The sequence below is a fragment of the Lynx rufus genome, unplaced genomic scaffold (genome assembly GCF_022079265.1).
Source record: "Lynx rufus isolate CCGP_SWC_20201006 ecotype Redwood Valley unplaced genomic scaffold, mLynRuf1.p SCAF_4, whole genome shotgun sequence".
Taxonomy (NCBI): domain Eukaryota; kingdom Metazoa; phylum Chordata; class Mammalia; order Carnivora; family Felidae; genus Lynx; species Lynx rufus.
In genome coordinates, this window is record NW_025814856.1 from 57660855 (window position 1) to 57678387 (window position 17533).

Sequence of the window (17533 nt, forward strand, 5' to 3'; positions counted from 1 at the left end):
ACCAGCCCTGCCTCAAGGCTCTGGTGGCAGATGTGGCATCCGATCTTCCTTTTCTGTGTTTGTGAGCTGCTCCCTCCTGATGCTAGTGCAGGGGCTGGGCAGGAGAATGAGAACCGTGACCTTAGATGGTCCTCTTTGACGCTGAGAGCCCCGCCCCTCTAGATCTCTGAAGTGGGACCTTTCCTCAGAGCCTGCAATTCTCCCAGATTTCCTGCCAGAGAGGCTTGTGAGAGGCCTGTTCACGCACCCTGTTCCTTCGCCTAGGCACTTGATTGAAAGTTAATTAACCTAAGCTTTGTCTACAGGGCCAAAAGAAAGGGTCATTTCCCGAGTGCAGAATGGAAAAATTTGCATATGAAAACTCACTTCACGCAGGGCTCCCCAACTCTGGGATGTGGCAGGGCACTAGGTGGGTGGATGTGAGCAATAAGGCAAAAGGTGAGAAGTGCGACTGGGGGGAGGTGTGTGCCCTTGTGAAGACATGCAAAACTCAAAGCCATTTACAGACTTAACAGGACATGTTGGCAGGGGAAGCTGCCGGTTCTGTGACTTCTACGTGGTGATTATCCCAATTTTCAGATGATGGCACTGAAGCGGGGATGTAACCTGACAAAGGTCACACAGCCAGCAGTAAAACTGGGCTCCACACTTGGGTTTGGGTCAAATTTGGGGGGGATGAGGAGAAAAGGTGACCACTCCCGCCACCTGACCTTGCCTGTCTACTCCTGCTCTCTCCTAGACAAACTTCGAGGGGAGATTAACAAGGTGGTGAATAAGTACATCGATCAGGGCATCGCTGAGCTGGTTCCAGGTGTGCTCTTTGTTGATGAAGTCCACATGCTGGACATCGAGTGCTTCACCTACCTGCACCGGGCCCTGGAATCTTCTATCGCCCCCATCGTCATCTTTGCATCCAACCGAGGCAACTGTGTCATCAGGTAGGGTGGCTACCTGCCAGCCATGAGGCTTTTTCACCCTCCGTCTGGGTTCATGTTTTCCTCTGGGATCACTTTAAACCTGTAACATCATGAGTGGGGATGGAGATGAAGGAGGTCACGTTCATTTCGAGAGAAACCTGTCAAAGTGGCCTCTGCCTTCACAGGTAGTTCATGCATGAGCCTCATACCATCATGGCCATCAAAGGCAATAGTCACCCTGTTGCTGAATATGAGGGCCTCCCACATGGTCTCTGGGGCTACGGTGTGGTGTGATTTGGTCCTTCAGTTGGAGTGGGCAGAGGTCAGGTCAGACAGGCTGGCCTCCAGTGGTCTTACATATGTTGACTTCTATCCTCATACTAGCTGTGGGCAGTAAGTATTTTTGGCTTCATCTTTTAGATAAAGAAACAGAATGGCAGAATAACTTGCCCCTGGTCATAAAGATAGGCCAAGGACCCAGATCTTTCTGATAATGAAACCAGTATTTTCTCTCTATCCCAGATCTTGTTGGAGCCACACTGGCGCCTGCACCCACTCCCAACCCCTTTGGCCTGCTTTTGGGAAGGGGGTAGATGTTCAGGCCCGGAAGGCACATGCCCACATGGTGCTCCACCCTGCCAGGGCTGGGACCGGGGACTTTCTTGAGGTTCTTTTTCTCCTGATTACTCTGGAAGCTTATGAGCCCCTGAGAACAACACACTGTCTTCCTAGCTCTCAAGGGCCCTGGACTTGGTCGTTTTCTTGCTCTTTTGTTTGAATGTTGGGGCCTGGTCCCAGCAGTGCTGGGGCGTGAAGCAGGGTGGCAAGGAGCCCTTTTGAAGCCTGCAGCGAAGTCGTGTGGGTGAACAGAGCCCTGGAGGCTGCCAGCTCCTGGCAGCAGGGCAGGTAGGAAAGAGACCCTCAGGCCCATGACTGTCTCAGCACAGAGCTGGAGCCAAACCAAGTGAGGAACCCAAATTGCTGATTCACCTAGACTTGCCTCTGAGTGATGGCGGGTCAGATCCAGGCATTTAGCTCACTCTTGACGGAGAAGCTTTGTCTCCATTGAGATTGTTCAGAAGCTGTGCGGCTGGCTGTGGGGCAGCTCCCCTCTCAGGTGATCACTCTGGCTCCGAATTAGGATTTGTGAGTGTGATTCAAGTTCATGTGGCAGCAGCCTGTAGTCCCTCTTTAAATCCCTGTAATGCTGTCTTGACAAGATTATCATCACAGGTGTTTTCTGCATCCTTGGGAAGAAGGCAGCTTGTTCCAGGGCTGGGCCAGCCATTGGTGAGAGGAGCTGGCTACCTGGGCAGCTTCTGGAAATGGGGATGTGGCCTGGTGCCCGGTGAGCCTGGCATCCCTGCTGCACAGACCCTGTAGGTTTGCCGGACTTTGCATGCTTTGGGGAGGCCTGGCTTCGGTCTGAAAGTTGGTAAAAGGCTCAGCTTGGAGTGATGGCTCCCCCTGCTGGGGACTGCTAACAGGCTCCTCTCCCTTACGGCTGAGCAGCCTGGCAGCTTCTGACAGGAGCAGAGTCCCTTAGGACTCAGAGTACCTTCTCTCAGACCCAACCCGTTCAGAAAAAGAGCGCACAGTGAGGCAGCTCTGATCTCAGAACATGCCCAATAGACATGGAGCTCTGGTCCGCCTGAAACCTGGGATACTTGGCCTCAGCCTCTCCAGACTGATTTCATCAAGGGCTGCTAGAGGTTGTGGCTGCCTGCTGCCGCCAGACCGCAGTCACCCACCTGGGAAAAAGATGCTCAGGGTGTGAAGCTCTCTGCTGGGGCCACCAGAGTTGGGGTGTATGCTCTCGAAGCGGGTTGTGGTGCTAAGCCCTAGTAGGAATTTTGTTGTCGTGGTGTTGATAATAATAGTGTCAAATTAGCAACAATAAAAATAATAGCTAACGTGTATCGAGGAGTCCTTCTGTGCACCAAGCACAGAAGTTCACACCTCAACTTACTGAGGAAGGGACTGGTTCTCACCGTTCAGATGAGGACACTGAGGCTCCACCAGGATGGGGGACTTGGCTAAGGTCATACAGCACAGAAGGAAGGCTGGGATTTGAATCCAGTGTTGATTGAGTTTAAATGTGAAATGATGAAATTTCTGGAACGTTGGCACAGTGTTGGCAATATCTGACTTGCTTCCCAGCAGACTTTTTCCTAGAGGGGTGCTGTTGAGCCTCCTTGCCCTTGAGACCCTCTGTGACCTCCAGAGCTCGAAAGAAAAGGGAAGAGGAGGAAGCGCCCAGTAACTGAGGGCTTCCTCTGTGCCAGAAACTGTCCAAAGTACTTGACATGGGTCATCCCATGTAGTCTTGGGCATCTGACAATCCTGTGAGCAGGTGATGTTATTTCCAGGTGCACACGGGAGGTGACATGAGTGGGCCACAGGCCTGAGGGTCGGCTGGCTCCAGAGCTCCTGCTACCCCTGTTCTCCTGTGTTGCTTCTGGTCAGTGTGTGTGTGTTGGGGGGGGGGGGTAGGTTGAGCTGGTGCAATGAGCCTTGACCACCGCCAGTGAGTGGCCCCCTCGTCCTCTAGGTCATGGCTCCCTGTGCACAGGGGAGGGGGAGCCATTCCTACAGCAGCATCTGGCACTAGGTTTCTTCCTTGAGGCCTTAGGCTCCTCCTGGGAAGAGATGACACCCCTGGGTCCCCAAGGAGGTGCACCTGTACTGCTGTGCCTTAGCTCCACCCTCCCTTGCTTCCCTAAGAAGTCCCCTCTGTGCCAGGACCCTCAGCCATTAAAGGAGAGCCTGACCTTCATCCCAGCTCCCAAAACTTGGGAGGTCTTCTTTTCTTGTGGGGAAGAGCCCCCTGGGGCTAAGAAGTCTTCAGAGGAGTTTCTCTCCACTTTGTTGCACCAAAGAGCAAGACTTAGGAAACAGCGTGGTCTCCATTCTGTGTATTCCTGTGGCAGAAAATGGCAATTTTTAAAAAGTGTTTATTTATTTCTGAGACCGAAAGAGACAGAGCATGAGTGGGGAGGGGCAGAGAGAGAGGGAGACACAGAATCAGAAGCAGGCTGCAGGCTCTGAGCCTGACATGGGGCTCAAACTCACAAACCGTGAGATCATGACCTGAGCCGAAGTCGGTCGCTCAACCGACTGAGCCACCCAGGTGTCCTAAAATGGCATTTTTTTAAGAAAACAGCTTTATGGAGATAGAATTCACACACAACATAATTCACCTATCTAAAATGTACAATTCAGGGGTTTTTAGTATATTCACAAAGTCGTATAACCATCACCACTATCTGTCTTAGAGTATTTTCATCACCACAGCAAGCAGTCCTATGCCAATCAGCAGTTACCTGCCATGCCTCATCCCCCAACTTAGTTTCCCTCATCACCCTTCCCCACAGCCCCTGGCAGCCATTCATCTACTTTCTGCCTCTGCATTTGCCTTCTCTAGACATTTCATATCAACTTCACCATACAATCTGTTTTCTTTTGTGCCTGGTTTCTTTGACTGGGCATAATGTTTACAAGGTTCATCCATGTTGTAACATGTGTCAGTGTTTTTTGGTCTTTAAGGCTGAATTGTATTCCATACTGTGGAATATTTAATAGCACATTCACCCATTCATTAGTTGATGGACATTGGGTTGGTTGTTGGGTTGTTTTTACTCATGGCTATTATGAATAATGCTGCCATGAACATTTGTGTACAACTTTTTATGCAGACTTAGGTTTTTATTCTCTTGGGTACCTACCTATGAGTGGAATTATTGGGTCAGATGGGAACTCTTTTTATTTTTTTTTAAGTTTATTTATTTTTGAGAGGAAGAGAGAGAGAGAGAGAGAGAGAGAGAGAGCAGGGGAGGGGCAGAGAGACAGGGAGAGAGAGAATCCCAAGCAGACCCTGCAGTGTCAGCATGGAGCCTGACACAGGGTTTGAACTCCGGAACCGTGAGATCGTGACCAGAGCCGAAATCAAAGAGTCAGACACTTAACCAATTGAGCCACCCAGGCGCCCCCAGATGGGAACTCTTTTTAACCTTTCACGGAACTGCCAGACTGTTTCCACAGTGGCTACACCATTCACCACTACACAGCAGTGTCTGAGGGTTCCAGTTTCTCGACATCTTTGACAACACTTGTTACTGTCTGTCTTTTATTTTATAGTTTTCCAAGTGTGAAGTGGTGGCTTACTGTGGTTTTGATTTGCTTTTCCCTGGTGGCTACTGATGTTAAGCATCTTTTCATGTGCTTATTGGTCATTTGTACCTCTTCTTGGGAGAACTGTCTATTACTGTCCTTGCCGCTTATCTTATCCGGGTTATTTGTCTTTTTATTAGTGAGTTGTAAGATTTATGTGTTCTGCACACTAGACCCTTACCAGATGTATGATTTGCAAATATTTCCTCCCATCCTGTGGGTTGGTTTTTTTTTTTTTTTTCAGTTTCTTGATGGTGTTTTATGTTTTGATGCAATTCAGTTTTTCTGCTTTTTTTTTTCATTGCTTGTGTTTTTAGTCTCATCTGTGAGAAACCATTGCCTAATTTAAGGTCACAAACATTTACATCTGTGATCTCTTCTAAGCATTCTATAGTTTTAGCTCTTAGGTTTAGGTTTATGATCATTTGTAGTGAATTTTGTGTTTGGTCAAGGAGGAGGCCTGTCCAGCTTCAGTCATTTGCATGTGGATGTCCATTTGTCCCAGGACCATTTATTGAAAAGACTTCTTTTTTCATTGAATTGTCTTGGCAGCCTCTTCAAAAACTCAAATGGTTTTCTTCATAGCACTGTTTCTGTGTCCACTGAGCCAGGGTTCAGTGTGCTTATGGGGATTACCCTTCACATTACCAGAGAGGTGTCCTTCACTGCACTTCCTGTCATCAGAAAAGCTTTGTGTTATCTGTGTCCCCGCAGTTACAGGGTTATATAAAGAAGCAGTCAGGCAGTGGTTCTCAGCTGGGGACATTTTTACTTGTCACAACTCATGGTGCTACTGGCATCTAGTAGGTAGAGGACAGGGATGCCACTGAAGATCCTGCAATGCACGGGATAGTCCCCTACAAAAAATTGATTTGATCCGAAATGTCAAAAGCGTCGCATTGGAGGAGTTCTGAGTTGTAGTAAGAGGGAAGCATTCACAAATGAGTCAACCATTTACACTTGTAGGTGTAGCTATAGGATAAATAGAAGTGCAGTTACCTTGTTCTTGCAGATACACCATATTGGATTTGAAGGAGAATTAGGCGTCTGGTGTCACAGCCCAAAATCGTGTGCCTGGAAGAGGCACAGCGTTAACACCATTTGAACAGTTGTCAAATGGCCTAATGGTGAAATCAATATTGGGCTGGGGCCAAAGCCAGAAATGAGCCTCTGGATACAAGAATAAATCTGCAGTTTTAGCCAAATGTAGTTATTACAGCTTATTATTAGCGATTTCATAATCTAATAGTGCAATTATGGCAGCCTTGTCAAACGGTGATTGCTCTGCACGGAGAGCTCCTTCTGGGCTCACCACCTGGGCAGGAGCTGGTAAGTAGAGGCTTCCGTTCCTGGCCCACTTAGTGTGATGGACTCTTTTTGCAGAACAGAATTCCAGAAACCATTTTTCACTAATAAGTTTTCTAAAAGAAACTTTGTACCTAAGATTCGTAGCTTGGACAAATGTTCCTAAAAATTCCTAAAAATGCTTAGCAGTCTTTAAACAGACTTTTTTGTTTAAATTTTTAGTTTTGTGGACTCAAAACTATAAGAATTTTTTTCCTTTTTTTTTTTGCGTAAAAAAACAAAATCAAATTAAATTTAAAAAAATCAGAAATAATTTGAAAAAAAAAAAACAAAAGAATGGTGCAGATCAACTGAAAAGAGTTCTATGTTTTGGTGAGCACATTTATTGGAAGGGTTGGAGAAAAATAAAAATGCCCTTTAGCTTGAGAATTTGTGGGTTCTCTGCAAATCGACTCCTTTCAGGAGTGGAGGAATCCTTGGTTCTTTCTTCATACCAAAATTTATGCAGTTTTCTCTTTTGAGTGTCTTCTGTAGTTAAGGAGGCACTCCTTCCTACAGACTCTCCTATGTCCTGCGGTCAGTTCTTTGTTTCAGCCAACTCTCAGTGGTTGGGCAACTACTACAACACCATCTTCCCGGACAAAGAGCATCGGAATATTCCGTTTCGCCGATTTATGTCTCTTTGCATGTGTCCTCATCAGTTTCTGTAGTAGTCGCCGTCTCTCCCACATCTCCTGATACCATATTTAAATGTTGAACATAAGCATATAATCTGCCTCGAAGCTCTCTGTCATTTCTCATCTTTGTGTAAGGTCACATGTCCAGGCTGAGCCTGCGGAGACCCAGGGGCTCTTCTGAGGTGCTGGGGATTTGCTGCTGGTCCACTTGTCCGCTGTGGGTCAAGTCCCTATGAGAATTCTTTTTTTTTTTTTTTTTAAGTTTATTTATTTAGAGAGAGAGGCGAGTGAGGTGGGGGCGGGGCACAGAGAGAGAATCCCAAGCAGGCTCCATGCTGGCAGTGCAGAGCCTGATGCGAGGCTGGATCCCACAAACTGAGATCATGACCTAAGCCGAAATCAAGAGTCAGATGCTCAATGTACTTGAGCCACCCAGGCACCCCCTCCACGAGAAATTCTTAGTGCACTGTTATAAATACTGTTCTTTTGAAGTTTAATTAGGGAGTACTTCATCTTTTCCTCTAACCGTTTCTTCTTTATACTTTCTATGTTTGTTATTATATCTGAATGGAAAGTTATTTACCACAAGTGTTACAGAATTTGGGATATCTTAACATGGCAAAGTTGAGATCTTTTTTTTTTTTTTTTTTTTTTTTTTTAAATTTTTTTTTTTCAACGTTTATTTATTTTTGGGACAGAGAGAGACAGAGCATGAACGGGGGAGGGGCAGAGAGAGAGGGAGACACAGAATCAGAAACAGGCTCCAGGCTCTGAGCCATCAGCCCAGAGCCCGACGCGGGGCTCGAACTCACGGACCGCGAGATCGTGACCTGGCTGAAGTCGGACGCTTAACCGACTGCGCCACCCAGGCGCCCCAGTTGAGATCTTTTAAAGAGTTCCCGAGAATTCCCAAGAGAAATCCAAAGTAAGACTTAAAAAAAACTGAACTTGCGGCCTAAACAGAATCAGATACTTCAAAATTAATTGTAGTTTTAATTTTGCATGTGAAGATTGCAAGCATACCAAATACTGAGATTTGAATCATGATAGAATTTACTCTTTATAATTCTTCCTTGTTACTTTGGAAATCTTTTTTTGGTGGAAAAGATTTGTTTTCTCTAAAGTTACCTTAATATTTATATTTGCTGTTAGTTGACTTCTCTATTTATTTTGAAAGGTCTTAATTGTTTTTTCATATTAGATTTAACAATTATTCCTTAAGGATAGCATTTTATTCTTTCTTTGAATTGTTTGTATTTGAGAAAATGTATATAACGGAATTTGCAATTTTAGTTACTTTTGAGTATACAGTTCAGTGGCACTAATTGCATTCAGAGTCGTACAACCATCCCACCACCCGTCTTGAAAACTTTCCCATGTCTCCAGACAGAAACTCTGTACCCATTAACCAGTGAGTCCCATCATCCCCTTCCCCGAGCCCTTGGTAACTTCTACTCTACTCTGTGTCTATGAATTTTCCTTTTCTAGGTATTTCCTACCAGTGAGATCCTGCAGTATCTGCCCTCTTGTGACTAGCTTCTTTCACTTAGCATCCTGTTGTAGTGTGCATCAGAACATTTTATTCTTGCAATGATAAATATACATTTATACTTCGACTGACGACCTGATAGAATTTCAACACAAAGATTTCTTCACTAAAGTTGTATTTCTTGAATGTTCACTTATGTTTGAAACTGAATACTCTGATGTTAACAGCTAAATCCAGATGACCTTCCTTGTTCTTTGTTCTGTTGATGAGTTATGACCATAGACTCTGCAGCCTGGCGCAGGTTTAGGGACGCAGGAACAGCACCGATGTAGACCTACGGCCGCTCTGACACCACTGGCTGCGGTGGGAGCCCGTGGCACGTCGGGCTTCCGGACCCTATGGCTGAGGCCAACCTCATTTGCGACCAGGTCTGCCGGGCACACGGCCTATCGGGCACCTGGAGTCTTGGGGCCTGGTGGGTCGGCAGGACTCCCCTCCTGGGCTGCTCCTCCCACGACTTGTTTAAGGACTCGAGAGAAAAGTAGGCACCAAGGACACAATTAGTTCCAAAAGGAAAGAAAATAATTAATGCACCTAAGGGAAGACGTTCAAGTGATTTGCTAGTAATCCAGGAACTGTAAGTTCAAACAAGGTGTCACCCTTCCTTTTTCTAAACCATGAAAGCAGCAAAATATTTAAGAATTAGACTACCCTGTGCTGGCTGCAGTGCAGTGAGATCGGATCACTCATGTAGCTGTGTAAATTAGGACATTCATTCCTTCAGACAGATATTCAGGGTCGTGTCAGGCACTCTGAGAGTGGCTGAGGAAATGTTCATGACTGTATGCATAAAATTATTTATCAGACATCATTATTAATAGCAATACTTGGAAACCAGCTAAATCCCCAACAGGTTGGGTTAAGTAAAATACTTGATAGGTTATTAAGACAGAAGCAGTGTGGGCAAAACCAAAACAAAAATCTACATACTTAGTGTAATTTATAAAGGCATGTATATGAAAATTTGGTAAATATCTATATGAATATTTTTAATAGGATTTTAGGTGTCTTTTTCTTCTCTTCCCCAAATATCCTATGATACTGATATTTGCTAAAATAACGAAGCTGTTTTTGACACCACCTGAATGTTAGTTAATTTATTCTGTGGTCGCGGCTCGGCCCTGGATGTGAATTGGCTGCTCTTTCATTGTGAGCACCTCAGCCATGTTTCCGGTGTCTAGTTTCTGGTCTCAGAGAGGCCCGGGTGATGTGATCATTCTGGTCCTTGCAGGGGTACTGAGGACATCACCTCTCCTCACGGCATCCCCCTTGACCTTCTGGACCGCGTGATGATCATCCGGACCATGCTGTACACCCCACAGGAAATGAAACAGGTGAGTCCCCCTTCCCCCTCTCCACAGTCTTCTCCCCTCATTTGCCCCAGCATCCCTGATGCTGTGTAGAAAGGTATTCACGGAGCACACCTGGCTCCCACCACCGTCCCGGCACTTAGCTCCTGGCCTTGGGCAAGTCACAGTACTCCAGAGCTTCAGTCCTCACGTCTGAAAGATGGGTGGGCTAACGAGACATTGCTTGAGGTGTTCCCAAACCCTAGCTGCCTGTGGGTCTTGGCTGTTGTCTCTTCTATCATATCCCTTCTGATAAACTTTAGGAAAGGGATAGTGAAAAAATCAACTTGATGACAGCCTTTAGGGAAGCCACCAGCTCTAGGAAAGAGGCAATAAAATATGATTTTGTGGTAGCCTCTTGCTATCTAGGCCACGCCCCCTCCAAGGCTTCTTCTGTTGAGTAGGCGAAGCCAAGAGCTCTGTCCCACCAGGACCCATGCAGGCTGGCTCCAGCAGGGCACAGAAGCTGGAGGGGGGTGAGAGCGTATCTGCTGCCACCAGTGTGACTAGTGGTAGCCGTCCTGGGGGCTTCGGAGGCTGTGCCTGAGGCTGCTGCGGAGGCCTAGAGAGCTGGTGAAGCAGGGTCACACAGCTTCAAGGGGCCCCTGGGAGTGGAGATCCTAAAAGCAGCCTATAAGAGGCTGAAGGAAGTGTACCTAACACAGAGTGTATGCTCGACATTCCACGTGAGCCGAATTTGCGTTAGACCTGGGGGTGGAAAATGACATGGGTGTCTGAGATTGGGCCTTACCCCAAAGGGCACTGCCCCGGCTCTCTGCACAGGGACTGCCTCGTGCTTGATCTGGACCTGGGGCGCCACGTGCCCAGGCACTTTACACTTAGAATTTCTAGTCCCCTTATGCGTACTTCCAGGTAGTCATTGGTCACCCTCTCTTCCTGCGGATGGCTTAGTCCCTGGGTGACAAGTCCAACATGCAGAGCCAGCCAGTACCCTGCAGAGCCCAGGCCACGTGCTCAGTGGCGGCCTGTGGCCTAGGTTGGTAGCCCACCGGGGCAGCGCGGCTGTGCTCTTGCCCTGCTCTGCCCGCCCTTGCCCCAGATGGTCCCACTGCCAGTGTAGGTCCCTCACTGTGGGTCCGTGTGGACCAGGGCTGCACCAGTGTGTGTCTCCACAGGCCCTGCCTGGACCCTCTCCTCTCACAGAGCGCAGGCCCCCTTTGTTAGATGTCATGCTGACCCCATGGACACACTTAGCCAACACACTTCCGTTTGATCCCCGGTACCTGTGAGGTGGGAGAGTTATTACACTGTCATTCTTAAAGGTGAGGACCCAGAGACCGAGGCTGACTAAGCCACCCAAGCTCATAGAGCTTGTCAGTGGCCAGTGGGTGACAGGACTGACAGACTGGAGTCCAGGCTGCCTGGTCTGGAAGCCCCTGGTCTTCATCACTGTGCCACCAGCTCCCACGTGCTAGAAAGGTCCCGGTTGGGGGTGGCTTCTCTGTGGCAGTTTGTCGGCAGGGCCTTTCCCTTTGGAGCTCTGAAGGCCTCTCCTGGCGTTCCCTGGCAGCACTCCGCTTGCCGTGGCCCGAGGGGCCCGGCCCTGCTGGTGTTTGTGGTCGACGGTGCCCGTGAGTGCCGTGGAGACTCAGGAGCCAGAGACCTCCTCGTGACCAGCACTGACGGGTGCAGAGCAGCGGCGGGCACGCTGTGTAGGGGACGGTGTCCGTGGCCGGGGGCCTTGTCATCAGATCATGGTCTCCGGCCCTTGGACGAGTGCTGGGTTGAAGCCAAGGCATTCACTGAACAGAAGCAGAGGCAAAAGCAAAGGAGAAGCCGGTCGCGCCCCCATCCTTACCCTGGGGACGGGGGCACCGCGTCATCGTGCCAGGGAGGCAGCCCACACGCTGGCGGTACTTCCTGGCTGAGTGACTAGAGCAGTTGGCACAAGGTCTGCTGTCTCTTTTCAAGGTTGTCGTGAGGACTGAGTGAGACAGCGAGGCTGACTGAGGGAAGGGATGGGGCCGGCCGCCCTGCTCCACTGCGGTTACTATCATGGCTGTTAACAGCTTGCGGGGACTTCACAGTCACCTGCTAGGGTCCTCACAACAGCTCTCAGTAACCAGGCTTCGGGGCTTGGGAACAGCGAGCATCCCCGGGTCACAGAGATGAGCTGCAGAGGTAGGACCTCACGTGGAGCCAGCTCACCGTGGAGCACGTGGTCTGGGCTCTCTGGGAACATTCCACCCCATGCCTCTGGCTCCTCCAGAGGGCTGGTTCCCTCTTGGCTCAGCCAGGAGAGCCTCTTCTCAGGCTCTCTCTCTCGGGTGAGCAGAGGTCAGACTAACTGCCAGGACGCGCACTGCTTTGTTCTTGTGGGTTCAAGGGATAACCTCAGCATTTTTACGGGAGCCTGGGGTGGGTTTTTAAAAAAACAAAGTAAATGTAACTTGTGTACCCTGCCATCAGTGCCGACACCCTCATAAACTATCCCTGCAGGTTATTAAATGATTAAAGATCTAATTTATGAACTGTCCGTTTCCGAGCAGTCTGCAACAGGAGCGCTTGGGATTGCTCTGACCTGCTCTCGAGAGAGAGTGAGAGCAGAGCGTCCCTGACATTCCCGAGGCCCGACGTCCAATGCCGTGGGGCTTGCTGACAGCCGGATGCTCTGGTCTGAAGCTCTCACCTTGAGCGGGCTCCAGGATTCAACATTTGCATCTCCCTAGAGTTTCCGAAGGCCCCCAGGGGACATTTTTCTTGGCAGAACCTGGAGGTGTCCTTAATCCCCAGCTGTCAGTGAGAAGCCCTCTTGCACAAATCTGTCTGGCTCTGGCTGTTGTGGTCGGAGGGGCGTCCTGTGGTCGGAGCCAGGAGCAGGATCTCTCTCCCTGCTCCTTTGCCAGCCACCCTTCTGCCTATCCGGTAACTTCCCTCTGCCCGGTGCTTTAGCTTCACACCCTAGACGGTGGACGGTGGAGCTCCTCCTGCACAAGCTAAGAGTCTTTTGACAGAGGTCACACTGGCAGCCTGCTCACTGGCTGAACAGAAGAATTCTACACGGCCGGGGCCGTGTTTGTGAATTATTCGAACAGGTTGCCAACATTTAGACATCAGAACATTTCACACAGAAGTCTAAGTTCTGAGTCTCTCCTGACAAAATGAAACTTCCCTGCCCTCCGCCCCGGTGGCACTGGTGGCGTGCAACAGACAGGCCACCGGCCCTGGCTCACGTGGTCTCGTCCACCTTGGCTCTTGCCCTGGTCCAGTTGTGCGGGGCCTGGCTGTCCTACCGAGCAGGACTCGTCCCGTTCACGGCAGCCGACGTGCTGGGTGCCCTCCCCGGGGTCCCCGACGCTGAGCTGCCTGCCTCTGCGGGTCTCTGCCCGGGAGCTGTGAGGCCAGTCTGAAGAGCCCGGCTCCTAAACCCCGGGTCCCTCTCTTCCCCATGCAGGGCTTGAGCCGGGGGCTCAGTCTTTCCCATTTCCTATGCCTCTACCTCGGGTGTTTTTATGGCTTTAATTTAAACAAGGGCTTCTTGATATCTTGTTTACGAAGCTGCCAAAGTGAAAAATTCCTGTATTATATGAGGCTCGAAGTCCTCGAGTTATCTCGGCTCCCCAACACACAACATCATTATCCCAGCTGCCCCTTATCACTCAGCGCCGGTGCGCCTGCAGGATGCCGGGGCCACTTGTGCTCCAGCGGCCGCGCCGCCAGCCTGCCTCCCCTCCAACTTCGCCAGGATCTTCCAACTGCAACAAGCGTCAGCCTCTCTGTGATAGATTAGATATCTCCCAGTGATGTTATGAGGGCTGGTAAATCTTTAAAAGTAACTTTTTTGATTTATTTAACCATCGTATTTATCAAACAAATAAAAAATGTCTCCTCTTGCCTGAGTGCTTATAGGTGGTGGTACCCACGCTGGGGAGGAAGGTTAGAGCCCTTGAGGGAGCCTGGGCAGGTGTCAGAGAGGCCCACGTTCTCTAGGTTTGGGGACTGCCACGAGGAGGGTGGGGAGGTAGGAGCTGAGCTACCCGGCCCACACCTCCAAGGGTACCAGCCGCCATCTGGTCACCGTGAACACTGCACCCTGGAGGTGTGCAGGGCCAGCAGCCCAGGGTAGAGGCCAGCTCTCTGCCCTTCCAGCCCAGATTTGGGCCTCTTGGGCACGGTTGATGCCAGGCAAGACACGCTGGACAAGATTGGTTTTAAAGCACTGGATAAAGGGGACACTTGAGGTCAGTCACTATTGATCATGGTCTTTCTCCTCCAAAAGATTATTAAAATCCGAGCCCAGACAGAAGGGATCAACATCAGTGAGGAGGCGCTGAACCACCTGGGGGAGATTGGCACCAAGACGACTCTGAGGTGAGCACGTCTGCCCGGAGCTACTCCCCGCCCATCTGCCCTGTGGAGCCTCTGTAGGGCCCATTCTGAGACATACTGATGGGTCCCTCACAAGGGCACAGGACCACGTCTGCTGTCACTGCTGTGATGGGTCTCGTCCTGGGCACTGCGATTTAGAACGCGTAACATTTAAGTGACGGCGCCCATAAAGCTAGAGTGACAGGTTAGGTCCCTTTGTCCTACAGTGGATGCTCCCCTGTGTGGAGAGCTTGCCAGCTCCCTTAGTGGAGGAGATGGACAGTCCGGAGACCAGGGTCCGAGGCAGAGGGCTCACTGGCCAGGCCCCGCTTGACCCCTCCCCCTGGCTCTGTTCTCCAGGCTGTTGTGGGCAGGGGGTGGTGGGTGCAGGGGAGGGGGAAGGATGAGCATGGACACAGATTGCTCTCCTGACTGTTCGCCAGTGGCCCAGAGCCACCTGCCTGTGGACAGTGTCCCTCTTGGTGTCCCGACTGCTTGAGAGATCTCGACCTCACAGCTCCCAGCCAGTCCCTGTTTCCCTTTGAGTCTGTTCCTTGCTCGGAGGTTGAAGCAGAATTGCAAGATGTTTTCTTTGGGTGGAGTGGTACTTAAAAACTCCAGGATTTTTGTGCCTTTGCTTGGGGAACGTGCTTTTGGTTGACTGTGTGCTCATTTGCCTGCCGTCTGCCGTGTCCAGTGTCCAGTCTGGGCCTTAGCATTCCTCACCTGCACCTGTGTCCACCACAGTTTGTGGTCCCTTTTATTTTTCTCAAATATTTTAGTTTTAAGGAATCTCTATACCCAGTGCGGGGCTCGAACTCACAACCCCGAGATCAAGAGTCTCGCACCACCGACTGAGCCAGCCAAGCGCCCCTGTGCTCTCTTTCGAGTAGCAGCGCAGTTACAGCCTGTCTGAGAACTTTCAGACTGTGACAGATTTGGGGGCTGGGATGTGGCTTGTGGCCCTCCTCTGATGTGGCCCCGTCTCACTCCTGCCCCGGCCCCTGTCACTCTAGGTACTCGGTGCAGCTGCTGACCCCGGCCAACTTGCTGGCCAAGATCAATGGGAAGGACAGTATCGAGAAAGAGCACGTGGAGGAGATCAGTGAGCTCTTCTATGATGCCAAGTCCTCGGCCAAAATCCTGGCTGACCAGCAGGATAAGTACATGAAGTGAGACGGCCTAGTTGGCTGCGAGACACTCCGGGCGAGCCTGGCCTTGGGTCTGGCGGGAGGCCGCCCTGCGCTTGGGCTCTGTCCCCACTCAGCCGCGGTCGGGAACGACATCAGTTCAGCGTGGAAAGTGTTTCTTTTTAAATTATCATAACTTCTGTGGTTGCTTTGAAGGAACCCTGCTTCACCTGGAATGTTTTCTAATAAACCCTTGTAGGTTATTTTGATGCCGTGTCTCTCTCTGAATTTTTTAAAAATAAACTTTGTATTTTAGAACAGTTTTAGATTTCCAGAATGTTGTGAAGACAGTGCAGGGGGTTCCCGTGTGCCTCACACCGCTTCCCTCATTGTTAACGTTCCACAGTGCTGGTGTGGTTCCTTTGTCACATCTGATGTGCCAGTATTGGCTCGCATTGTCCTGCCCTGCTCAAATTTCCTGGGTTAAGGAATGGCCTTGTCTGTCCCAGGATCCCACCCAGGACACCACACTACATTTAGCTGGCCCACCTCCTTCAGCCCCTGTTGGCTGTGACGGTTTCTTACCCGTTCTCTGATTTTGCCGACCGTGACAGGTTGAGGGGTGTTGCCCAGGCGTTGTGTAGATCAGCCCTCCGCGTTTGTCTGAGGTTTTCTCACCATCACTCTGTGGAAGACCACGGAGGTGCAGGGCCGTTCCCGGCAGTCACCTGGCTCCGGTCATGTTTGTCACCTTTGTCTCATCCCTCTTCTATATCGTCCTCTTCGGAAGGAGTCACTAAGTGCAGCCCACCTAGAAGTGGGGGGGAGGGGGGCTGCTCCACCTCCTCGAGTGCTGGGGATCTACAGAGATGATCTGGAATTCTGCATGGGAGTTACCTGTTCTCCCCCATTCTCTCCCACTTGCGTGTTTACTCAATCCTGTATATCGGTGTGGATCGGGGAGGGATATTCATCTATACTTGGGGTTATAATCCAATACCACGTTACTTATTCTGTTACACTGGTCCGGCTTCGACCGTTGAGAGCTCTTTCGGTGGGCTCCTGTGTCCCTTTGACACGTTAGTGCACCGAGTGGGGCTTTCGCCCCTTGAGAGGAAGGGGAAATGGCAGCCCTGGTAGATACCTTGGTGGAATGTTCTCGCCTGGTAGGATGAGCACAACACTCTGCCTGCCCAGCCTGGTCCTCGTCTGCCAGCTTAGCCACCGAAGTGCTTCCCGACACGGGCGGGGTCTGCGTGCTCCTTTTTTTATTTTTTAAACATTTATTTATTTTTGAGAGAGAGACAGCACAAGTGGGGGAGGGGCAGAGAGAGAGGGAGACGCAGAATCTGAAGCAGGCTCCAGGCTTGGAGCTGTCAGTGCAGGGCCCGGTGCGGGGCTCCAACTCACAGACCACGACGAGATCATGACCTGAGCTGAAGTCGACACTTAACTGACTGAGCCACCCAGGTGCCCCATGTCTCCGTGCTCATACACACCAGAGAGAGGACCAACCACGATGGGGATGTTGATCCAATCAGGGCTTTAATCCCACTTAGCCATGAGGGCCTTGTGGGGCAGGCACAACTGTTGTCCCACGAGTGATCTCCACCTGAAAATGTCCGGGACACTGAGGGCAGGAGGGCTGAGGTCTTGTGTGGGAGTTCATCTAACCCTCTGAGGGTCCCCTGGCCACACTCACACCCCGAGAAGGCCCCAGCTGGTCCCTTTTGCCAGAGTGGGCCTGGCCCCAGAGGGAGGTACCACCTTGGGGGAGGGGGGAGGGCGGGTGAGGACAAGGGCTTTGGCGGGAGGCGGCCAGATGCTTCCCGAAGTCGGGGCTGAGCGCTGCGCCTTGTCCCTGCGGCCTATATCCTCTGACCTTGTGCTTGTGTCTCTGGCCTCCCGACTCAAGGCACGTTAGAAAAAAAATGACACCTAAGGTGTGGCAAGAGCTATTCAGTACTGGAGCCCGTGTAACTGTTTTCCATTTCCATCTACGTCCATACAGCCCAGCCAGGAAGAGGTGGAACCGGGATTTGCGGTCAGACTGGCCTGAGTCTGTGCTCCTAACCCCCGTGGGCTAACCACCTCGCTCTGTGTGGAG

The 17533-nt window shown here is 50.5% G+C and overlaps 1 protein-coding gene and 1 pseudogene across 1 annotated transcript in view; one reads left to right on the forward strand and one right to left on the reverse strand.

The window, feature by feature from the left end:
- The window catches only part of RUVBL1 (RuvB like AAA ATPase 1), a 44436-nt gene extending 28740 nt beyond the window's left edge, over nt 1-15696 (forward strand). Inside the window, exons 8-11 of the mRNA XM_047096886.1 lie at nt 740-938; nt 9850-9952; nt 14208-14299; nt 15313-15696. Of these exons, the coding sequence (XP_046952842.1) occupies nt 740-938; nt 9850-9952; nt 14208-14299; nt 15313-15472 (554 nt within the window). The 3' untranslated portion in view covers nt 15473-15696. The remainder of the gene's footprint in view (nt 1-739; nt 939-9849; nt 9953-14207; nt 14300-15312) is intronic.
- LOC124525010 (U6 snRNA-associated Sm-like protein LSm3) lies at nt 6894-7582 on the reverse strand (annotated as a pseudogene).
- Nucleotides 15697-17533: the final 1837 nt, after the last annotated feature.